Source organism: Trifolium pratense, linkage group LG1 (assembly GCF_020283565.1).
Source record: "Trifolium pratense cultivar HEN17-A07 linkage group LG1, ARS_RC_1.1, whole genome shotgun sequence".
Classification (NCBI taxonomy): Eukaryota; Viridiplantae; Streptophyta; class Magnoliopsida; order Fabales; family Fabaceae; genus Trifolium; species Trifolium pratense.
Window position 1 is genome coordinate 47049060 of NC_060059.1, and position 26855 is coordinate 47075914.

General features: G+C 32.3%; 1 protein-coding gene, 1 long non-coding RNA gene and 1 pseudogene across 2 annotated transcripts; all 3 read left to right on the top strand.

Moving 5' to 3' along the window:
• Positions 1–11985: 11985 nt before the first annotated feature.
• Positions 11986–15514, top strand: LOC123905268. Its single transcript, XM_045954885.1, has 3 exons — positions 11986–12164; positions 12312–12408; positions 15023–15514. The coding sequence occupies exons 2-3, from the start codon at positions 12312–12314 to the stop codon at positions 15145–15147; spliced, it is 222 nt and encodes a 73-aa protein (XP_045810841.1). The 5' UTR covers positions 11986–12164; the 3' UTR covers positions 15148–15514.
• Positions 15515–16450: 936 nt separating this feature from the next.
• LOC123895357 lies at positions 16451–18830 on the top strand (annotated as a pseudogene).
• A 1608-nt stretch (positions 18831–20438) lies between these two features.
• Positions 20439–23297, top strand: LOC123905273. The gene is made up of 3 exons (XR_006808355.1): positions 20439–20658; positions 21274–21404; positions 22907–23297. It is a non-coding gene; the product is annotated as an uncharacterized LOC123905273 (long non-coding RNA).
• Positions 23298–26855: the final 3558 nt, after the last annotated feature.

Here is a 26855-nt window from a genome sequence, read left to right on the forward strand (position 1 = left end):
CCATTCTTTCTTCTACCCTCTTGCCGCCATTGATCTACAACAGCAGCATATAGTGTAATTGTTGTTGTTATTGAGGCAAAAAACTTTTCTCTTGTAATAATTTCAATTTTATATATAATTAAGTTGTTTGTTTATTTTGTTGAATATTTTGGATTTACTTTAATTATTTATTTAAAATATAACTAAAAGTGGATAATATCAAATACAATTACTTGTCATATTTAATATAAAGCTTAATGATGAACGAATCGTGATGAGTTGAGCCGTTATTGAGAGCTCTCTGCCTCCACTGATGAGTATATATTCTAGTCATCCCATTAAGCTAGATACACCGGAAACATAACAAGCATAATCTCTCATCAGTGAGAGGTAGAAGCACCTTCTCAACCTTTCCTCAGTTTCAATCAATGGTGGATTCATCCACTGTCATTAAGGTACACAATTCCTTTCTTTGATCTATTTAATAAAAGTAAATATGCTGTAATCATATCTAAAGCTAATTTAAAATCCTTCAATTAGTATCAGAGCCGCTTAGATGCATGTCATAGCTATTGTTTTAATTTACATTCTTAGTAGTGATAATTAATCGCATATATCTCTTTTTCGTGTTTATGGTTACGAATAATCCAAATCGTTATTTCTTATGTATACACGAAAACCAAAACTGGCATGAGGGTTATTAATTTGTACAAGGTTTCAATTCTTTTTTTTTTTTTTTGGTAGAGACAAGGTTTCAATTCTATGTGTGAGTCTGTGAGAAATAGAAATTGAACAAATATATCGCTGCTCACTCGCGTAGTCATTTGATTTCCAAATTCTTGGATCCAATATCTCAGTAAATAAATAAAAAGTATGATATATGTTTTGTTGATTGATGCCCATTTACTGTATAGTTATGCGATCAATTTTTCTCATGAATCACAAATTCTCGTTGAGATATTTAGAAAAGTTTCTGATGCATATATCATGATTTTCTTGTTTAACGCAAAACTCTTCAAAATTTTTAGAACAATTTTTTTTTTTTAAGGGGGAAAGAATTAAAATTCTCAATTGATATGTAGCTTCTATAAATCCAATCGATATGAACAAAAGCCACATAAAACCGCTGCGTTTCATAGCAATTAGAGAGAGAACAACCCGGGTTAAACCGCGGGTTTTCGTGACCCGTTTTCCTGTTTTTTGGGTAAAGAAGAAGCTGGTCCAGCCAGCATCAATGGCCACTCGCGCCTCAGGCGTGTGGGGAGCGTGCCATCTTAAAAATTCCATATTTTATTCTTTATTTTTTGCCCATTAATTATTATTTATTTTTCTAATCCTTTTGGCACAAATTTTGGACACTTAAAATATTTTACATTAATTATTACTTTGAGAATAAATTGTAATTTTCATTTCGTATTCTCAAAATATTTTGGTCCAAAATTAATATGGTAATTTCTTTACTCTTTTATGACACTTAAAGAAATTATTCATTCTGCATCAAATTAATGTGTCATTAAATTATTTTAATTTATTCCATATCATTCAAATTGCTACTCTGTTATTTTGAAACAAAATGGTAATTTTGATTTATGACCTTCAAAATAAATTAATAATGATAATAATATTGGTGTTATTTAAATCATTAAATGTGAGAATTGCATACTATTGAATAACATATTCTCAAACATTAATTTGAGCCGTCTTCTAAAATTTTATAAATAGTAGTGACACTAATGTATTTTATTTTCTATGAAAGTGTTATGATCGTAAATTATTTAGGCTCAAACTTTGGAGATTATCGACACCAAATGTATATTATTGAATTTAAAATTATCATTATTATTAAATTATATGTTGCCTTATTATTATTAGTTAAAATTTCCACTTGTAAATTCTCAAAGGCAAATTAAATTATAACATCCTTGTATTGATTTATTAAAATAGAGTTTTATGACTTGATATAAGGGTTTTCTCTTTGTTTATTTTATGAACTGCTTGAGATGTGGTCGTAAAAGACTTCCTGGAATCTGGCTAAAGTTGTTAAAGCTTAGTGACCATACATACAAGGATGAAAGTTACACTCTCTGAGGTATGTGACTTGAATTATATAATATAATTGTATATAAGGAGAAAGTTGCATATACTCCTTTTGTGAAAATATAAAATGTGCAATTATATATATAAAATAAACTATTGTCCGGAATAATTTTGAATTTTAGAACTCTTTAATCTCTTATTTCTTGTTAATTAACTCCATTTAAAATTAAAAACTATTTTGGGAGTATTCAAAATCAAATCATTTTGAGAGTTCTATTCCGGACAATTGTGTATTTACTCTATTAATCAAATTCTTCAATTGATATTATTTTAGCATAAAGATCCAAATATTTAAAGTTGAACAATTCTTTTGTGACAAATATAAATTTAGACACTTGTTCTTAATTTTCTGACAAATATTATAAACTTTCTAATTATGTTAATTAAGTGTCTTGTCGCAATTAAATATTTGGATCAAGTTAATATTAAACTATATATTTTATTTTATTCAATGATGCAATCTTGCATTTTTTATGCTAAAATTCTAAGTATGAATTAAAATTTATACGCCTCATTGTTGTTTATCACTTAAATATCATCAAAATAAGTTTATTGAAATTGAGGCTATTTTAAAACTATTATCATCCTTGTAACGAAATATTTATATAAATCACATTGACTTATAATTAGAGTCTCATGTATGTTCTTTTATAATGGTTTATTCTTTATTCATGAATATTCTGAGATGATGCTATCAAGTGGTATTCTCGCCAAATCATCAAAAGTCAATAACTCTAAAGACAAGGATGAATGTCACACTTTATGAGGTTAGTCACAATTTAATCAAATTCTTTAACCTCTTGTGACCCATTATTTGTTATTGCATATATGAAGAAATTTATTTCTTCTTTCTCTTAGCAATTATGTATATAAAAGTGGAATTCTTTTTCCAGAAAAATTTAAATAGAACTCTATAAAGATCGTATATATATTGTTTTCTTACGATAATACTCCATTTTCAATTTATATTTAAGTTATAGTGGGAGTATTTAAAACTTTATTCTAAGAGTTCTATTCTGGATAAAATACAAAAACTATATTACACACTTTTATTTTAAATAATAACTCTTGCTATCACACTCTTTCATATATAAATTATAAAGTCATATTTATGATGTGCTAATTTGAAATACTTTTAAGCATGTTTTTCTATTACTTGAATATGACTAAAATTGAGTAAATTAAATAGATTGTTTATGCATCGTATTATTTTATCATATTCTTTTAAGCATAAACATTAATGATTTGTATAATTGTAATCTCACCTATCGTGGATACAATTATGCAAAGTGTATCGACAACAATCATACCCTATCGGTGTGTTGTTGTTAATATAATATTCGTTATTACTCAATGTACTTTAATTTTATATACTTATATTTCAAATACTTTGGCACTATTAAAATGTTGTGACATAAAACCGTACATTGAAATGCTATACTTCTTACTTACTATCCTTAATACCGAGATTACGATAAGTAAGAAATTTTACTAAATATATTATAGCGCATGTAGCTACTATCTTAATTCTGCAATCCAATATTATCCTAATTTTAATTAATGAATTATTTAAACCTTTTAAAAATAAAATAAAATAAAATTGGATTGTCATCTATCCCTTGATTTTGTTAAGTGGCGGACATAACCCTATCGGTGTGACGTTACTCAACACGATCATCATGTGGTAGAGAAATAGTTGAATATTTATTTAAAATATTTTCAAACCTTAAATTCAACTATCATTCTCTATCAAGTGGGAGAATCCTCACTATGTATTGTGTGACGTGATGGACATACCCTATCGGTATGACATTGCTTAACATGATCATCCTCTCCTTGGTGTAAGAAAAATATCTCACCATTTTAATTATCATTCTTTGTCGAGTGAGGAAAATTCTACATGCAAATTAACTATAGCTAAGAAACAAATATATTTATTTGTCTCATAATTCTAGACATAAAACTACCGTAGAGACTTATATTGAGGATATTAATTATAGTCTTCTCTAATAAATTATTATACACTTCCATATCATTATATATTTTTGCAAACTCATTTTGTAAACGCAATATGTCAAAAATCTCAAATGTTTAACAATTTTATCAAGAAAAATTCTCTTTATTTTATGTCATTATTTTAAATTGTACATTTGAGATATTAAATTTTTTCAATTTGCACTATATTTGACATATTTCATATTATTGTTATTTTTCAACACTTATGGAAGTTAATGACTATTTTCTCATATATCCTCAATAATAATAAAATGTAAGTCTCGTGTATTTCCGCTGCGTGTAACCAAACTATTTCTCAAATGTGTGTGTCTATAATTGTAGCATTTGAGTTTTATGAGTGAGTTATTAAACTTTTAATATATATAGTCTCATACCCTATTTTACAATACTAGAGACTTAATCTCACTCATATGATGATAAACCTTTTATATATGATCATCATACTCTTTATATGATAGCTACTTTATATATAAAAATTCTTTTGAGAATTTTATTTGTTATAGGGAGATTTATATTATAAATTGTTAAGTGAAAATTAACAATCTCCTTAATTCTAAATGCATAATATGTGGTTAACCATGAAATCCAACACTTATAAAAATCTGCCATTGAAAAGTTTTGTATATATTGGATTTTATATTATTATTGAGACTCAATGGGTAGGGTATGGGTAGGGTACTATAATACCCATCCCCATACCCACGGATTGAAAAAATACTCGTACCCATACCCGCGTGGGTAACAACTTTTGCCCCCGTCCCCATACCTTATGGGTACCTAGGTACCCATACCCGTACCCGTTACCCGCATTTTTACTAAAAATAAATTGATCAATTATAAAATATCATATAATTTTAATAGAATTAAAAAAATTTCAAGGATTTTAATATTGACTAATGAAAATTATAAACAAAATTATTATTAACCTTATGTTAAAGTTCATATTTATGTTAAATATTCATATTATTTTTATATTATGTTATAAATAAACATTTTTATTAAAAATATGTAATAATTTAGTAGAGTTCTATTGTTTTAAATTGATTTACATATATTATAATATAATAATATAAATAAAACAAATAAATATATATTATGCGGGTATGGGGCGGGGTGGGTACTAAGGTACCCGTACCCGCACCCATACCCGTTTATTTTTGCGGGTAATTACCCATACCCGTGTCCATACCCAAAATGCGGGTTTTTACCCTACCCGTTGTGGGTAATTTTTGCGGGTACCCTCTGGGTATGGGTCAAATTGTCATCCCTATATTGAGTTACCACTTGTGTTAGTAATTCTGCTATATTCATGTGCAAAATGTGGTTGAGTTTGTGACACTCTAGTATTGAAATAAAATAAAATTATATAACCACATATACATAGAAAATTTTGCACTAGCAAATAAGTATCCCACTGTTAAATATTACATATCATAATATTTGTATATCAGTGATCACTAATGAAAACACTAAAAAAAATTCCACTCATTTTTGTTTATATATGTGGGATCAGTGGGAGTGTGTACATAATATTATATACTATGAGCTCAAATAAGAAATTTCACTCTTGTTCATATATTTGAGATCAATGGAAATATGTACACAATGATATAAACACAAAACTTAAAGTTATGATCTCACTTTTGCCATATACTCTTGCGCGCTAAATAAAATATGGCATAACTTACGAGACTTTAAATTTCAGTCTCATTCTACTATATTGAGATATACATAAATTCTCTCTAATCTCAGGAAGCATCATAATCAGATGCTTAAGTCAATTCTGTTGGAAAATGCACAATTATCTCTTAGCATGCAAATATATTGTGCTTTCTCTTTTACCAACATTACACAATTTATAAGGTCATAAATAGTAAGTACTACGTATAATATCAATACTCCTATCGAGTATGATATTGTGTTCCTAAAGTACTTATGAATTGGATAATCATAATTTGTTCATTATTGACATTCTTGTGGCCACATTAATCCATATCTTATTTTCTTTAAACTAAATGGTTATGTTAATCCAATCGGAGATTCTCCGGTCTCCTATTTCTTTATGGATTTTCATAGTCACAATTTTTGCTAAAATTTGGATTAATTGAATGTCAAACATTGTAGAACATTTATTGATTTCAACTAAAAGTAATTATTCTCTTAATAGGCTATCCCTATAAGCTAGTAATTACTTGACCTATGTGGATATTCTATGACTTTTATAAAATCAAAAACTCATTGGCAGAACCACTAACGACAGACTTATATATATTTGATTAAGTCTTCTATATTTTGGGTTAGTGGGAGTTTGTTGTAGCATTTTAGATGCATGGACCATTATTGGATTACAAATTCTTAATGTTATAATGTTAATCCATATTTACCATTCTATGTGAAATTTAAGGTTTAACATGTATGATTTTGTTTGCCTTATCGTATTCAATTTCTGCACTGTTTAAATCTTATATTTCTTATACTATTTTAAAGACAAGTTTTATTATTAATATTTGATATACTTCTATCACTATTCTTATGTTATATTTTAAAGACTAATTAAAGTAATCCAAGTGGGAGATTGTTGAATATTTTGGATTTACTTTAATTATTTATTTAAAATATAACTAAAAGTGTATAATATCAAATACAATTACTTGTCATATTTAATATAAGGCTTAATGATGAACGGACCGTGATGGGTTGGGCCGTTCTTTCTAGTCAGCCTATTGAGAGGTCACTGCCTCCACTGATGAGTATATATTCTAGTCATCCCATTAAGCTAGATACACTGGAAAACATAACACGCATAATCTCTCATCAGTGAGAGGTAGAAGCACCTTCTCAACCTTTCCTCAGTTTCGATCAATGGTAGATTCATCCGCTGTCATTCAAGGTACACAATTCCTTTCTTTGATCTATTTAATAAAAGTAAATATGCTATAATCATGTATCTATGATCTAAGACTAATTTAAAATCCTTCATATTTATCTACCAAAAAGATTGTTTGTTTATTCTTTTGTTGCATTAGTGTAAGAAAAGTTTCGGATCTTCTGATGAAATGGAGATTAACGAAGAACATAAAAGTTTTGATGGACAAATAATACTACTTTTGAAGAAGAAACACCCATGGTTGGTTGAGATGATATTTGGCTCCAGACGATGAAGTTGCCATCGAGCTCGACCTAATTTTGATTTTGATAACCATCTGGCTATAAATATTGTTCAAATCTGTGGGTCAAACACTCAGATTAGGGTGTTGCGATTTCACCGGCTTGCAGAGTTATTATGTGGGGCAATTCCCACTGTTGGAGAAGCAAGCTTTTTAATTTTATGGAAGTCAATTTCACAATCATTCCATAGTTTTTCTTTGCATAAGAACCCCCTAGTTACCAACATTAAATGAAGTGTTATCGTCATTTTTTAATCTTCTTTTTCATAAATAATTTTGTTGACAACTTCTTCATATATTCTTCATAGGAAGGAGTCGATCAACTAGGGGAAAGTTCCAACACATCATTGGCAAGATTCAAAATAGACTTAGTGGTTGGAAGCAGCTAGGGTTGGGAACAGGCCAGGCCAGGCCAGGCCTTGACAGGCCTGAGCCTGGCCTACGATTTTTTTTCAGGCCTAAGCCTGGCATGTGGCCTATCAAATGATATTTTTTTTGGCCTGGCCTGAGCCTTTTAAAAGCCTGGCCTGACCTTGTAGCCTGTTTAAAAGCCTGTGTTACATTAAAACTTCTCTATATAGTTTTTTTAAATAGGCTAAACAGGCCTTAAAAAGTTCACATTTAAATTTTTATAATTTCTACAACATTAAGAAAAAGCTAATAATATAATTAACACAATAATTAAAAACTAATCAAATAACAAATACGATTACGAAAAGTCGCAATAATTAAAAGCTAATAATATTTATATAAATAATATTTTTTTATAAGATATAAATAATAATATTATATAAATAATAATTATTATAAACAGGCCGGCCTATCAGGCTTCGTAGGCCTTTTTAGAAGCCTAAGCCTGGCCTATTTATGTAAACAGGCCGTTTTCAAAGCCTAAGCCTGACATTTTTAATAACCAGGCCAGGCCAGGCCAGGCTTATATAGGCCAGGCCGAAGGCCCCTGTAGGCCGCCTGGCCTATTCCCAACCCTAGAAGCAGCAGTGCCTGAGCTTTGCGGGTAGACTTACCTTATCAAAGTCTGTGCTTAGTTCAATCCCTTACTATCACATGCAGTATGCTAAACTCCCTAAAACTCTTTGTGATGATATGGAGAAGATTCAAAGGGGTTTTTTGTGGGGTGACAAAGAGGAGCGACGCAAACCTCATTTGATTGGGTGGGATATATGTTGTTTATCCAAGAATGATGGGGGGCTAGGATTTAAAAGCCCTCGTCTTATGAATGAAGCTTTTCTCATGAAGATTCTTTGGAACTTGATTAATAAGCTTGATGATCTTTGGTGCCAAGTGCTCTATAGTAAGTACGGAAGAAATAAAGACCTTCAATATGAGATTAGTTCCCAGCCCTATGACTCCCCTCTGTGGAAAGCCTTGTCTAGCATTTGGGAGCAATTCCAAAATCACATTGTATGGCAATTGGGGGATGGTAACAGTATCAACTTTTGGATGGATAAATGGACTCCTAATGGCTCTCCTCTAATGATAAATGCCACTAATAACATAATTGACACAACTCTTTTGGTTAAAGATGTCTTGACGACGGAAGGACATTGGGATCTTAATTTTCTACATACTCATCTCAATCCCAACATAATGAGCCAAATAATGGCTATTCCGGCACCTATTGGTACAGACAGAGATGATACGATTGGTTGGAAAGACACTAATACCCATCATTTCACCATTAAAAGCGCTTATGATTTGCAACATGGGAATGACCATCACATAAATGGGGATTGGAATAAGATTTGGGCTTGGAAGGGGCCTCATCGGATCCAAACTTTTATGTGGATTACAGCTCATGGCCGTCTTTTAACAAATGCTCGTAGAAGCAAGTGGGGAGTAGGAGTTTCACCTATTTGCTCTATTTGTGTAAATGACGATGAGACTGTTATTCACACTCTTAGGGATTGCATTTTTGCAACTCGCATTTGGATCAAGTTAGTAAGTTCTAATCAAATTACTAATTTTTTTTTTCTTTTGATTGCAGGGAGTGGATTTTCATGAACTTAAACAACAGAGACATTGGGAGTCAAGAGGGGAGCTGGCAATCAATTTTCATGGTGGCCTGTTGGCACCTTTGGAATTGGAGAAACAAAGCCATTTTTGAAGAAGACTTTCAACGACCTAATGATCCATCACAAGTGATTCTTAGGATGACTAAGGATATTGAGCAATATGAACGTACTCTCATGACGGGAATTCGTAGATAACGTGAAACAATTTACATCGGATGGAAAAATCCACATGGAGATTGGATCAAGCTTAACTGTGATGGGGCATACAAGGACTCAATGAACATTGCAGGATGTGGCGGTCTTTTTCGGGACTCAGATGGTCGGTGGCTAAAAGGGTATACACAAAGGATCAGAGATTGTGATGCTCTTCATGCTGAAATGTGGAGAATGTTTACGGGAATGGAAATGGCGAGAAGACAAGGGTATACACACCTCATAGTGGAAAGTGACTCCAAGCTTCTGATTGATATGGTAACGGGAAGGTGCAAGCTCAATGGAAAAACTCCTATCTTGGTTAATCGTATCCAAGACCTCTCGAACCTACAGTGGCACGTTATGTTTAAACACACATGGCGCGAAGGAAATAGATGTGCGGATTGGCTAGCTAGTTTTAGTCTCAACCAGAGTTCATATGATGTGAGAATTTTGGAGGATCCTCCTAGGGAACTCCAACAAATCCTCTTTGATGATGTATCCAGGGCTTGCATGCCTAGGAGTGTTAGAGTAGTTCTGTAGTGTTTCTTTCTCTTTGGGCTTTGCCCTCTTTACTCACCAAAAAAATAAAAAATAAAAAATTTTCTTCATAGGAAGATGGAAAATGACTCAAGGAAGATGAGCGGAATAATGGAGATATTAATACTTACATCGAAATTTTATTTTTGAGTTGAGTATTTAAACAATTGTTTTGCTCCATATTTTTTTCTTGTTTAAAAAAATTATATTGTTGGAATAATTTTTTTTGGGTTTGAGACTTTTTAATAAAAAAAAAATACTAAAATACAATCCAAATTTATGTGGGTGGAGGGAAATGGGGATATCCGAACCCTATTGGGGATACCTGAACCCCGTCAGATATGAGTTTGAGGTTCTACTTATTATCTCCGTTAAGAATTGAGACGAGTATTGGGATACTTAAACTTTATGAGTTTTGGTTTGAGGAGGGAAAAACTCGTCCTTGCCCCTACATCAATTCCCATGCTAAACATCTGAGATTGATTTATCATCATGGTTATCGTTTATGGTTTCTTTTAAAAATCTATGGCTACAAGTTTCTCTCCATTGATAATATAACCATAAAAAATACATATAAAATGTGGAGACTCAAGATTATGATAATTAGAATTGAATGTAAAGAATGCAAAATTTCAGAGTTTGAGATCAGATTGATTTAATCGATATATTTTTTATCGATGGAAGAATATGCATCAATGTTATTTCTTTATTAACTTTTACTAACATGATTTTACATTAACTTAATTATTTTTTTATGATAATTTTTATTTACTTTTGTTGTTCGTGATATTTTAGGAGATCAAATCTCAATGCCCTGTGTGAAACTGTTGATTCCTTGATTAAAATGTTTAAATTATTTCTTGAGAATTGTATTTTATATTTGCTGATTGAATGCAATATTTAATTTCACAGTTTGTTGATTGAATGCAAGATGAATCCCTGGGCATGTTGCTTCTTGAATCGGTGACTTTGTAATATCTATTAGTAGGTGTTATTAAAAATGACACTGAAGTCATAAACCATGCAGTCATTTATTGTAATATATTATATAATATAGTTAGTTGTAGAGTCAAATTAAACAATTAGTAGGTGTTTATTATCTAATTACTTGTAACCAAAACTTAACATGGTTATATGTTTATTATCTCAACAAGTGGTTTGTTGAATATTTTATACTTGTTATTTATATTGTATTTTACTTATAATTAATATTGGCCAAAAGTGTCCAATGAAAAATGACAGCAAAAAAGGTCATAAATAAAAATATATCCAAGATATAAAAAGGCTCAGATTTTGACTCATCTGGCAAAAAAAGAGCAAAAAAAATGAATTGGACTGTTATAAGAAGAAAAAAAAACAAAAAAGCCCACTAAAAAAAAAGAAGATCAATTGGGCTACAACTAGCTCAACTCGCAAAAATCCATCCGCCTTACCCGGTACCCGTTAAACCCAAACCCGTTTAACCCGATTTCCAGATTCAGTTCGGTATAGGCTAATAATCTCCACCTGTGGATTGGGCCGGTTTGAGGTTTTGGGCCCGTACCGACCCAAACCGGCCTGTTGTCCACCCTTACAATTGACTTATTTATAGTCTAACTAACTAGTAACTAATGCAACTAACTATATCTCTAATACATGGATTGTAATTTTATTTTATTTTATTTTTTGCGTGTAAATTGCATATATCTCAATCGAGTTAGGATTCTCTCCATTTTCAATTCTTCCCATTTCCTCCATTATTATATAGTTTTGGGAATATAAATGCAAAAATGTGACATCAAGTGATCCAAATGTCATTTATACACCCCAAAATATTTAAAAACTTTGATAATAAAAAAAATGGAAAACATAAAAAATAGAGAGGATCTCAACTCATCTCAACCTATACAACCGGTTAACAGGTGAACAAATAAAAGAGAGGGATGACGTGGCTAATTATTTATGGTGTGTGATAGAGAGTGTATGTAAAATTAAAAAAAAAAAAAAAAAGGTGAATCGCGCTTCATCTTCTTATTCTCTGGCACGGCGTTCCCAAATAAAAACCTAGTACCAATCTCCTCCATTGAAGATCTTGTGGCGTGACACAAGCAGGGACTTGGACGAGACCCAAATAAAAAAAAAAGTGAATTGCAATTGTTTGGTAATAACTATTCTCAAATTCTGATCTCTCTCGTGTCTACCTTTTCCCCTTTCAATTTCCCTTCAGAATACCTGATTAATCTAACCTTTAGTTTGTTTCACATGCAATTCTTGTTCATTTAATAATCATTGTTGCAATTTCATCCAGATGAAAATGAAGTTTCTCGATTGGTACGTCAAGATTGGGGTTGCGTCGGCTTTGGTTGGTGCTTCCATGGAATTTTTCATGGTCAAAACTGGCTTCTGTGTGAAAAATTTCCTTACTCATTCTTTAAATACTCTTTTCATCTTTTCCTTTTCATGTATTTTCCATTTCATGTTCTCATAATACTGCCTTTAAAAATCTATTATATAGAAATTCCGATTTCAAATTATTGTTTGATATGGTAGTATGAACTGCTGGGCTGTACAGTAGCAGAATAGTGGTTCTGGTTATTCTATTACTATCTTAAAGTAAAATATATTGCTACCGTTACTACATGATACATCACTACTTAATGTAGTGAATTTTGAGTTATGTGTAGTATCACGGTCTTTCAATGGAAAATGAGTTTTGGGGAAATGTCATAGGCCCCCATCATATAGTGTGTTTGTTTTAAGTCATCTAAATACTCTCCTGTGATATATATATATATATATATATATATATATATATATATATATATATATATATATATATATATATATATATATATATATATATATATATATATATATATATATATATATATATATATATATATATATATATATATATATAGGTAGGTAGGGGATATGCCAGGATACTTTGAACAACCCACAAGCAGAAAGGGATACATTCGCCCCTGAGTTTATTCATACAAAAGAAAAGATTACACAAAGGAGCTATTCTCCCCTCACACCGGATAAACCAGTCAACAAATAGTCGAGATGCCTAAACTAGAAACAGGGAAATCTATTTATAAGTTGCTTATAATGTGTGCTTGACTCAATCCTCCTGCTTAACACTTGTGCAGGTCCAATGACTTGCACTCTTGTTCCATCACCTCCATTTCCTCTACTTCAATTTTTGTGATTTTTCCCTCATCATTTAATTTCTCATCCTCGGCCAATATGATTGCCATTAAGTTCTTCTATGGACAACAATGACCCGGACCATAAGCCAAGCCACAACAAACGCACCTTCCCTCCACCCTTCGTTTCAGATGCTCCAGGTAAGAGAGATATCAAAAACTCCTGTTTCTTGAACCACATTTTGTTTTGTCTCCTAGTTTAGCCCCTGAATTTTGCACATTTGCTCTGCTGCCATTGATCTTAAAATGACCTCCTCCATTTGAAATTAGCATGCTGTTGTATTCCCCCAGAAGCAGCAACATGCGACACAACACCTCCTCCTTGATAACGAAACCTAGAACTTGAATTTTGATTTTTAGACCGTCCTATTTAGCTCATTTCTTTTAAAGTTTCTCCCACGTCGCGCGCTATCTCCATGGCTCGAATCAAACTTTGTGGGTCATGAGGATGTATATGATTACGAATATTTTTGACGCAATCCTGCAAAGAAATACCCCATCAGTTGTTCTTCTGGGATCAGAGTTGCTTCAGACACCAAGAGTTCAAAATCTTGGATCTAATTTTCCACTCTCCCCTTTTCGTATCGCCGCGAGCCTTTCGCACACAGTTCCACATCTACTTCCTCCGCATCGTTGCAACCGTGCCGTCACAAACTCCGCCCAAGAAGCATTCTTGGATTTTTGGTGCCAACATTGGAACCAATGGACTGCATTCCCCTCCATATTGATGAAGGCTAAGCTTGATCTTTCAGAGGTTTTGACACTCTGCACTTCCATAAATCTCTCAGCCCTTGCAGCCCAACCCACAGGGTTGCTTCGCTTAAAGGTGCGTAATTTCACTCGTTTCAACCACGAGTGTCGCAGTTTCTCATCACCTTCGTCAGATTTATGCTTGTCCGGATCTTATCCGTCTGGTTTCTCGCCTTTGTCGATTCTGATGGCATCGTCTTATTCCTGAAGTCAAGAAGTAATTCTTTTATTTCACAATTCACATCCAGTAAACTTTCTTTGGTTGGTTCCATGTCAGCCTTCAACTTAGTCAGCAACTTCTCTTGTTCACATTCCAATTTTTCCACGGTGCTGACTCTGCTCTCCATTGTGCCCACCCATCAAAACAAAAAAGACAACTCAATGAATTTTTGAGATACCTAAACTAGAAACAGAGGAATCTATTTATAGATTGACCATAACAGAAAAGACTAACAGAAATAACAACCTAACTACTCTAACTGACCCCTAAGGCCCCAACTGCTGCCTCGCAAAATATACAAACAGAGGCCTATTTATTGTCCCTAAACTTCTTTCTTTGATAAACTCTCAAGACCCTTTCACTAGGTGCAATAATATCTTGCCCAACGGATGACGTATTCCCCATGTTGGTTAAAAAAATTAGTATTATTGGATATTATAGTTTTCCATGAGAAAACAAATAACTTCCACATTCCCATGATTTTATTCCCAATGGAGAAGGGTTGGGGAAATTGATTCCCATGAAGTTAGTATGAAATTTTATTTACAATTTCTTTTTATAATTCCTTCTTATACTGGTTCCACAGTCCACGTTAATAAATAATTCTTAGGAATCCCCTTCATTATATTCTTGAGAAGTTATTTTCGAATGAATTTACGTAAATTTAAACAAAGTCCTCCATGTCTTATACATAATTTATTTTGGTCAAATTATCCAATTAACTTGATATTTTGCATATGAAGAGGATATTTGTATTCTCTCTCAAATTCTGTCTTCATCAAAGGATTTAGCTTTACAAAATTTGAATTTGTTTCACTTTGATTTTGCATTATGCAGATGACAAAGTAACTGTTTTGGAGTCAGAAAAGCGCGCCTGGGAGAATTCCCCAGATGCTCAGGCAGTTAGAGAGGCTCTCAACCCTTGGAGACATGTTGATACAAAAGAAACAAACAAGTCCTGATTCCAATCCGTTGAATGGTTTGTCAAGATTTTTAATGAGAATACGCTGGAAGTCGATTTCATATGGACTACCTATTCTGTAATACTTATGATTCATGTCATGGAACCGATAACACCTTTCCAACAACCCGAATTGTGGCATCTTGTTGACCGGCCTGCAATTCAGGGCAACTCTGCGTTGTATCAAGCACACAACCTTCAATTTATTTTTTCTGCTGCTAGTTGACTTTGAATATTGGTTTTATTTCATTTCAATCTTATAGAAGTGCTAATAATTTTCTTGGTAGTATGATACAAAGATGAATATGGCAATGTATGTGGCATTATTTTCTCAAGAAAATACAATTCCAAACTGTTGTTAAATTAAATTTTCAATGTCACCTATCATTTATCTCTGGTATGCAAGTATTATGATATAGTCACTCTTCTATACTTTCATTTGACTTTTAATCCGTGTAGTCAATGGCTGTCATCTTCATCACCAGATAACCATTTTGGATATTCCAGCTGAATCATAGTTTTACAAATCACATTACTTAGCAATATCAATTATGGTTGGATAGAGAGACTGTGGAGGTCGGAGTCTGTCCCAAAATCTGCATAACAAAGATGACACATCCTTACCATTTTTCAGTTCAACTTAATTTAAGGGTGTGTTTGGTTGTAAGAAGAAAGTGAGAATAGAGAAAGTGGGGATTTTGTAAATACTTTTTTTTTTTTTATAGAATAGAGGGCCCAAGCCCAAAGGAAAAAAATTACACGGAAATAACTCTAGGAATAAGTAATCCTCATTACATCAGCTAACAATAGATCTCTAATTGACAAAGGACAATCCTCATAATAGATAGTCTATTTATCTAAGGTGCACCCAATGTTGGCCAAAGCATCAACACACTGGTTTGATTCTCTATAAGCATGATTGATGTGAACTTCCCACTCCATATCAACCAGTCGCCTTATGTTCTTCACCAAGGTCAGACCAAAAGGACTATTCAAATTACCCATCTTTGTAAATACTGTTAACCAACAAAAACCACCCAATCAAAATCTCTAAGAAGTTCACCATTCTTGATACTTGTTCTAAAAACAAATTCCATATAAAATAAAAAAGATTTATTATCCTTTATTATTAAAGTCAAATATTGAAAAATGAAAGAAAAATGGCGGAAGGGAACTGAAGGTGAATGCCAAAATGATAGAGCCAGAGAGGATAGAATTGTTGCATTTGTGTAGTAGAGAATCAATGGTTCAATGCATGTATAAAAACTGTTTCAACAAAAAAGATAGGAAGGATAAGTAGAAAAATGGTAAACGGACACAGTGAACTAGAAGAAAGAGACAAGGGTAGTCATAGAAATCGTGAAAATAGTTGGTCATCACAAGCGAAGAAAGTGATATATTTTCACGATTAAGTTGTCATCATATTCGTGAATTGACTACAAAACTTCGGGGAAATTGTAATATTTATCATCTTCTATCAAATAAGTTGTGTTAAGAGTGATTGACTTCTATTCATGTACAATCTAATTCATATCAAAGATCAAGATATAGCGTGCATGCGTGCATTCGCGTGTGCGTGTGTTAAAATAATAAATAAATTAATAATTATTATAACTACATTTTAAAATAGATCCTATTTGTGAATTTTTGTTAACTAAGAATATTAGTTTAATTAATTATTAAAATAATAGCACAAGTTAATATAAATTATTTTGAGTAGTTTGATTGAACCATTGATTCAACCAAGACCGTTGGAACCTTTCAACGATTATCAGCAGGTTGAGTTAATCATGAATGGATATTTTTATCAGGCAAAATCGGTTGCATCGGATGGAATCCCTCCTGGTGTATTAAGGGAATACGGGTGGAGTATTAGTGCTATTACTCCTCACAATTACCATTTAGAACAAGCTTTAGGTTCAAATGATTCCTTGCGTTCCAAGCTACCAAATTTCGACTTTCCAATGTCCAACGATCGCTCTAAATCTGTGGTTGTTGGAAAGTGGTATTGCCCTTTTATGTTTGTGAAGGAAAAAATGAAATTAAAAGAGCGGATGAAGATGTCAATGTTTTATGAGCTAACACTTGTGCAACGATGGGAGAAGATAGTTTCAAAATAAAATGAAAACAATAGAGAGAATAATGTACTTGTAGATGTTGCTATTCAAGCAGAAGTTGCTGAGGTTGCAGGAAGGAAAGCTGTTTGGCATGAAAATAGATTGGTTGATGGAGTTTTGTGGTTTAAGAGTGTTGAAGATGTGGGAGAAGAGACTAGTGTTGGATTGAGGTTGGAAGTTGTTAAAGCAATGAAATGGGAACGAGAGAGATTTGGATGAATTGCTGGAACCGGAAGACAAGTGAGGGTAACAAAAGTTGAAGATAAATGGAAGAAATTTAGTTATGTGTTGGTTGAAAGTTTTGTATTGAAGAGAATGGATGGAAGATTGGTGCTTAAGTTATTGAAGAATATAATAGCACAAGTTAATATAAATTATTTTGAGTAGTTTGATTGCGTCCTAACCGTATAAAAAACCGTCAGTAGTAACATGTCCCGATTTGATTGTTCTTCAATTTATCAATCCTCTTCATTAGAGATAAAATAATTTCTTTTCCACGCGTTGTCATCTCTTCATCAAACCAATTTAAGAAACTACATCCTTTTCTACCATGTATCTAAAAACAAAAAATGGAAAAGAATCATTCAATTCATCAATCCTCTTCTAATGTACGTGCGTGCATTCGCATGTGCGTGTGTTAAAATAATAAATAAATTAATAATTATTATAACTAAATTTAAAATAGACCCTATATGTGAATTTTTTTAACTAAGTAAATTAGTTTAATTAATTATTAAAATAAGAATATAATAGCACAAGTTGATATAAATTATTTTGAGTAGTTTGATTGGACCATTGGTTCAACCAAGACCGTTGGAACCTTTCAAGATTATCAGCAGGTTGAGTTAATCATGAATGAATTTTTTTTCCAGGCAATTGGTTGCATCAGATGGAATCTCTCCTGGTGTATTAAGGGAATACGGGTGGAGTATTAGTGCTAGTACTCCTCACAATTACCATTTAGAACAAGCTTTAGGTTCAAATGATTCCTTGCGTTCCAAGCTACCAAATTTCGACTTTCCAATGTCCAACGATCGCTCTAAATCTGTGGTTGTTGGAAAGTGGTATATTGCCCTTTTATGTTTGTGAAGGAAAGAATGAAATTAAAAAAGCGGATGAAGATGTCAATGTTTTATGAGCTAACACTTGTGCAACGATGGGAGAAGATAGTTTCAAAAGAAAATGAAAACAATAAAGAGAATAATGTACTTGTAGATGTTGCTATTCAAGCAAAAGTTGCTGAGGTTGCAGGAAGGAAAGCTGTTTTGGATGAAAATAGATCGGTTGGTGGAGTTTTGTAGTTTAAGAGTGTTGAAAATGTGTGGGAGAAGAGACTAGTGTTGGATTGAGGTTGGAAGTTGTTAAAGCAATGAAATGGGAACAAGAAATATTTGGACGGATTGCTGCAACTGGAAGACCAGTGAGAGTAACAAAAGTTGAAGATAAATGGAAGAAATTGAGTTGTTATGTGTTGGTTGAAAGTTTTGTATTGGAGAGAATGGATGGAAGATTGGTGCTTTCTTATGATTTCAGACACTTACATCAAGCTATGAGCAAATTGGAATAGCTATTCTATGGAGCAAATGGGAGTATATCTGATCTATGAAAACAAGATACTATGGAAATCCACATGTTGCTTTTCTATGCTATCTATATTATATATTTTCTATATCTATCTCTATTTAGATAAACTTTAATCTTGTTATGTATGGTCTTAATTTATTAACAGTTGTGAGTGCTAATTAATAGGTATAACCGTATAAACAGAACTTACCATCTGACGTACCCCAACTCTTCTGATTGTTGCCAACTTATGTGATTTTAGCAATGAAACTATGCATTTTCCATCTATTCTGTTTGATGATATAAAGTTGTTATACTTAACAGAAATACTCAGATGAAAATAGTTAATTAAGGTCAACTAGGCCACATATTTCTTATCTTTGTAAAAAAAAAAAACAGTTGAGTTCTTATAGATAGAAGTTCAGCTCATACTATTTCAGTTTGGTTCACAAAAGAAAAGATTAGCTATTCTCCCCTCACACTGTCTGTTATAGATTGCCCATAATGTGTGCTTGAGTCAATCCTCCTGCTTAACACTTGTGCAGGTCTATTCACTTACACTCTTGTTCCATCATCGTTTATACTTAACACTTGTGCAGGTCCATTCACTAACACTTGGACAACGATGACCCGGACCACAACGAATGCACCTTCCCTCCTCCCTTCGTTTCTTGAACCAGCTTTTCTTGTCTCCTGGTTTAGCTCTGCTGCCATTGATCTCAAAACCACCTCCTCCATTTGAAATTGGTGTGCTGTTGTATTCCCCAGAAGCAGCAACATGCATGTGCCACAGAACACCTCCTCCTCCTTGATAACAAAAGTTATATTCGAGCCATGAAGATAATTCTTGAAGTCTAGAAGTAATTCTTTTATTTCACATCCAGTAAACTTTCTTTAGTTTGTTTCATGTCAGCCTTCAACTTAGTCAGCAACTTCTCTTGGTCCTAAACTTCTTTCTTTAACAATCTCTTAAGACTCTTTCACCAGGCGCAGTAAATATCTTGCCTAACAGATGACATAGACAACAACCCGGGATCAAAGAACGTGTATCCTGTGTCGGCCAGCCCCGACATTCCTGTGGCCTTAATGGCTGGCTGGTTCCCACCACTTAATCCTATGTATGTCAACAGCAAACTTAAACAACTTCCCCCCATTGCTAACTACTTCAATCAACTCACGATCCAACAAAAACCAAAAAACATAACTGAATCAACCATTGATTCAGGAACAGAGGAGTTCACTTTCTGGAAAGCGAACATCTAATACATAGTTCGCATCCAGAGAGTGAAACGCACCTGTCGCAAAAAAAGGCAGAAAAATGAATGAAACGTTCAAATAGGGGCTTACCTTATGTCAATCTTCACTTCTTTCCCGGGAATCCTTAGTTGGACAATGTTTTTCACGTTTTAGGGTATTTAGTGATTTCTTTTTAAGGGTTTTTCATTTTTTTAACTTGCAGAAATGGGGAGAAGAAGGTGGGGAACGCGAGTGAGAAACGGTAGAAACGCGAAAAAAACAAGTCTATTAAAAAAGATGTGCAGGTTCCGTAATTTTTAATACAGAAATGCTATAGGGACACAAAGACCAAACAAATATACAACACAAAGGGGTATATTTGTCAATTTGCTCATCAACCACACGTGTGGCCTTCTTTTTCAGATTTTATATTTTAATTTTTTTTCTTCTCCCTCACACCACCAAAACACATGTGAAATTCCTAATCTCAACCCAAAACACAGTTCAATCTCCTCCACCGCCGTTCTCTGATTTCACCTTCATTCAACCTTCTCCTCAGATTCGTTCAACCTTCAGCTTCAATCTTCAAAATCCAGGTTCAATTTCTCATTTGTTTATTGTTAAATTTTTTAGGTTTTTGAAATTTCAGTATGATTTTGAAATTTAGTAATTAGGTTTTTAAAATTTCAATCTTCTTTCAACTTTCTTTCAAGCTTTCAATGTTTAAAATTTGTATATCAAAATGAATATGAAGTTAATGTTTGAAATCAAGTTTTCACCGATATTTAAGCGTGTAAACATGACTCTGAGTTTTGTGTTTGTTATTGGTGTAATTCCCCTATGTGTAATGGTTCAATAATATACTTTTATGTAACATGTGGAATTGGTTTATGATAAAATGTGAAATCATGACATCTAATGAGACGTATTCATCACAAAACTTGGAAGAACTCTTTTTAGATGATAACACACATATCCTTTTGAAAAGAGTTATAATAGATTATGATCCAAAAAGTTTAACCATGATTTGTGTTTTGGGATCCTAGTTGTCAAAAGATAAAGGGTGTCTTTTTTTAAGTTCCTTTGTTGGAAGATTGAGCATGCAATTCTAAAGTTTTTTATGACTTATTAATGAGTTCTTACGAAGTATGAGAGCTTACATGTTAATTCCCTTTATTTCTTGTACTGTAATAACAATTTCCATTTTGTAGGTTTTGTAGGTTCTTCTACTGCCGGAAGTGAGTCAACCAGTTTGACGTTACACAAGTTCCTTGATAAGCATAGCTTATTGTTTTGCAGAAGTCTTTTCAAAGCTTTATAAATTTAAATCATGAAAGATAAGGTAATAACTATGACTTACAATTAATTTCGAATGTCATCAATCTAAACTTGTTGGGAGCATAGGCTCTAGTAATTGGTATTTTGACTTTGAAAACCTTAATAAAATAACTGATGTCAATTACTACTCAGTTGAAAGGTCAAACTTACGGCACAACAAGGATAATGTAAGGACTGATTAGCTTATGTGAGGTTTCTTAGAAATCTATCTGATGATCACTTTTAGCCTAAATTTGCCTTACAATTTATACAATTAATTTAACATGGTTTCTATTTTTTCCTTCAAAGTTCAAATATTACAACTTACCACTAAATCTGATAGAAGCAAAGTTTTAAGCTAGAGGAAAACTATATCTCAGTTCCAGCTCTTCTATTTATACCAAATTATATCTTATGTATGAACAACATATAAACCATGAACTACATTACTTCTGTTAGAAATAGCTGTACTGATGCTGTATTACACTTGACTTTTCATTTTCCTCTCTCTGCATTTAAATGTTGGTTTTAAAGTATATTGTTTATGTGAAATTTTTACAAAGTTTGTGCAATGTCTATGGTGAAACATGTAAAATATTTATTCTAATAATTCACTTTGTTGTTACCTAACAAATTGTTATTGCTGATTGGGTTTCCAGAAAATAAATAAACTGTATGAATGTGTTTGAAAGTATTTCAACTGAATAAGTGAATGTGAATATGTAACAGTAACTGGTGATTAATTTTACTCAATTGTGTAAAAAACGTGATGTCAACTGATATTGTTTATTCTTCAACTTCGCGTTTTAAATTGTGAAAAACTATGATTGAATGACTATGCAAAATTGTTTTTATTTTCTTTTAAATTTTGTGTGCTGCAATGATAATGGTTTGAAGTAATTGACATGATATATAATTGCTATTTTCTTGGATTGTGAGGATCTGTTGTGGAGTTGAAGTTGGTCTGATTCATACCACAATCATAGTTCAGTACTAAGTGGATTTTTTTTATTCTTCCCATCTTGTATGTGGACTATATTTGTGAGGGTTGGGTGTGGAGTATATATTGGTGATGGTATATGGCTTAAAGGTTAGGCTACATGAACTAAATCTGTTGTTTGTGGGTGTCTTATCGCTTGGATTTTCCTGCTGGTGGTTTTGTTTTGTTTTGTTTGTTTCTAGGTGTCCGGTGTGTCATGATTAGAATTGGAGTACTCGTAGTAATGTGTTAGATACCATAAGCTAATTTATAGTGTACTCAGTGTGAGGATTAAAGTGTGTAAATCAGAGGGGAGCTTCAATTTAAGTTGTATAGTACTGTTATAGGTGTCTTGGTATGAAAAATGTGTTTTGTTTTTAAGGATTTTGAGTTTCTAGCTAGATGACTAGTGTATCTTCTGGGTTTGTTTTGGTACCCTTTTTTAGCCTGACCTTGGTTTTGGATTTCTGAGATGCAATGCTGCCTATTTTTTCTCTATGCAGTTGTGATTCTGTTTTGAGCATTTGTTTTTTGCTGGTGGTTTTCAGGCATGTTTGGTTGATCTGTTTCTATGCTTGGAGCCTTTCATCAGTTGTATTTTTTGGCCTGCATCTATCCGCTATTAAGACAGCCGATTACAAACAACAGTTGCTTGTCAAAATAAAACAATTGCCGCAAGCTAAACATGGAAATATAGATATGGATCCAACAGATTTGAATGAACGAAATCCTTCTATTGGTAATACTACTCATGGAAGTAATGCAAATGATGGTACACATGTTGATGAGTATATTGATGATTTTTGAATGTAGAACATAAAGAATTATTTAAAGTACGATATGTAGGCACCTTAAAGTTATTAAAACCGTTAACATTTTGGATGTATTGATGACTTTGATATTATGTAATGTGAGATACTTATGTTTATGATGGAAAAAGCTGATGTTTGCAAACAAATATCTAGTTTGGGATGAATTTTTTAAATTATTCAAGGAATTAAATTTGTGCAAAAATTATTAAAAAATAGAAATTAAAAAGAAATAGAAATATTTTAAAATGAAATAGAAATTGGGACGGAATATAAAGAATCTGTCGCCAAATTGGGAAGGAATTTAAAACATTTGTCGCAATATTGGGACGGAATGAAATAATGTGTTTAATCAAATAGTTCACAATCTAGACGTGGGGGTTATGTGTAGAATTTGTAGATGACCGGTGAGTTGGGGTACAAATTTGGTTAACTAGCTTAAAATCTCGAAATTTGAAAAAATCATTCACCTTTAACTTTGTTTTAACTTTATCATCTACAAACAATAAGAAGTGTGTCCCGTGTACAATTTCACTCTTGAACAAATAGTGATATTCCTTGAAATTATTCACAATCTAGATGTGGGGAGTTGTGTGTAGATAACGGAGGAGTTGGGCTACAACTTTGGTTAACCGGATTAAAATCTTCCAAATTTGAAAAAAAAAATTCACCTTTAACTTTATTTTAACTTCATCTATAAACAATCAGAAATGTGTCTCGTGTACAATTACACTCTTGAACAAATAATGATATTCCTTGAAATTATTCACAATCTAGATGTGGGGAGTTTTGTGTAGATAACGGGGGAGTTGGGCTACAACTTTGGTTAACCGGATTAAAATCTTCCAAATTTGAAAAAAAAAAATCACTTTTAACTTTATTTTAACTTTATCATCTATAAACAATCAGAAATGTGTCTCGTGTACAATATCACTCTTGAACAAATATTGATATTCCTTGAAATTATTCATAGTCTAGATGTGGGGAGTTGTGTGTAGATAACAGGGGAGTTGGGCTACAACTTTGGTTAACTTGATTAAAATCTTCAAAATTTGAAAAGAAAAAAAAAACATTCACCTTTAACTTTATTTTAACTTTATCATCTACAAACAATCAGAAATGTGTCTCGTGTACAATTTCACTCTTGAACAAATATTGATATTCCTTGAAATTATTCATAGTCTAGATGTGGAGAGTTGTGTGTAGATAACGGAGGAGTTGGGCTACAACTTTGGTTAACTGGATTAAAATCTTCAAAAATAATCAGAAGTGTGTCTCATGTACAATCTCACTTGTGAACAAATAGTGAGATTCTTTTAAATTATTAAAAATATCAATGTGGGGAGTTATGTGTAGATAATTGGGAACAAATTTGGTTAACAAACTTAAAACCTTCCAAACATGATAAAACAATTATTTGCAAATAACTCCCCTCATCTAGATTGTGAATAATTTTAAGGAATATCACTATTTGTTCAAGAGTAAAATTGTACACGAGACACATTTCTGATTGTTTGTAGATGATAAAGTTAAAATAAAGTTAAAGGTGAATGTTAACCAAAGTTGTAGCCCAACTCCCCCGTTATCTACACTCAACTCCCCACATCTAGACTGTGAATAATTTCAAGGAATATCACTATTTGTTCAAGAGTGGAATTGTACACGAGACACATTTCTGATTGTTTATAATTGATAAAGTTAAAATAAAGTTAAAGGTGATTTTTTTTTCAAATTTGGAAGATTTTAATCCGGTTAACCAAAGTTGTAGCCCAACTCCTCCGTTATCTACACACAACTCCCCACATCTAGATTGTGAATAATTTCAAGGAATATCACTATTTGTTCAAGAGTGAAATTATACACGAGACACATTTCTGATTGTTTATAGATGATAAAGTTAAAATAAAGTTAAAAGTGATTTTTTTTTTTCAAATTTGGAAGATTTTAATCCGGTTAACCAAAGTTGTAGCCCAACTCCCCCGTTATCTACACAAAACTCCCCACATCTTGACTGTGAATAATTTCAAGGAATATCACTATTTGTTCAAGAGTGGAATTATACACGAGACACATTTCTGATTGTTTATGATAAAGTTAAAATAAAGTTAAAGGTGATTTTTTTTTCAAATTTGGAAGATTTTAATCCGGTTAACCAAAGTTGTAGCCCAACTCCCCCGTTATCTACACACAACTCCCCACATCTAGATTGTGAATAATTTCAAGGAATATCATTATTTGTTCAAGAGTGTAATTGTACACGAGACACATTTCTGATTGTTTATAATTGATAAAGTTAAAATAAAGTTAAAAGTGATTTTTTTTTTCAAATTTGGAAGATTTTAATCCGGTTAACCAAAGTTGTAGCCCAACTCCTCCGTTATCTACACACAACTCCCCACATCTAGATTGTGAATAATTTCAAGGAATATCACTATTTGTTCAAGAGTGAAATTATACACGAGACACATTTCTGATTGTTTATAGATGATAAAGTTAAAATAAAGTTAAAAGTGATTTTTTTTTTTCAAATTTGGAAGATTTTAATCCGGTTAACCAAAGTTGTAGCCCAACTCCCCCGTTATCTACACAAAACTCCCCACATCTTGACTGTGAATAATTTCAAGGAATATCACTATTTGTTCAAGAGTGGAATTATACACGAGACACATTTCTGATTGTTTATGATAAAGTTAAAATAAAGTTAAAGGTGATTTTTTTTTTTCAAATTTGGAAGATTTTAATCCGGTTAACCAAAGTTGTAGCCCAACTCCCCCGTTATCTACACACAACTCCCCACATCTAGATTGTGAATAATCTTTTATATTATAAGCTTGTATACACAAGCAAACTCTAAACCCTAATTTGTTTTCCCTGTTTTCCCTCCATTTTATCTTGCAATTTTTATTAAAAAATAATACAATTTTGTCTTGACTAGGATTCAAACCCACAACCCTTCAATGCAAGACAATATTTCCAACCATTATGGCAAGTATACCAATTGTGATTAAAATTATGTGCAATAATTGATAAGCACCATCAATTTTAAAAGTATATCATATCAAAATTATTGTTGACTATATTATTCATCACGAAATATTTTTATGTCTTTCCTGATCAATGATTTTTTTTTCTACCGGATCATAAATTTAGAGAATAATTATCATGTGAGATTTGGAAAGTTATTATCACGTGTAATTTGGAAAGTTATTATCAAACTCAATTCTACTAAATCAATTTTTTTTGCAATACAACCAAACACAACCATAGTCATGTCACTAATCACATTCATTATTTTGTTTTTAATATTGCAGATTTAATATTAACCGATGATCAATTGATATAATATGCACTAGCAGACCAATTGTGATTTAAATTATGTCCACAAAGTGTTAAGCTCCATCAACTTTCATAGAAAAGATTTCATACGACAATTAAGCACCATCAATTTTCATTGCACAATTTAAACAATTAAAAACCGATAATCTCTTATATTATAAGCTTGCTAACATAAGCTAACCCTAAACCAAATTTTTTTCCCCTCATTTTCTCTTTCTTTTTATTGCAGCTTTATATTAAAAATATACAGATTTGTCATCGAACCTGCATCTCTTACTTACAATAAAACCTTTCAACCGCTAAAACATGTGCTTCAATTATGAAAGAATTTAGGAATCCTAATATGTTAACC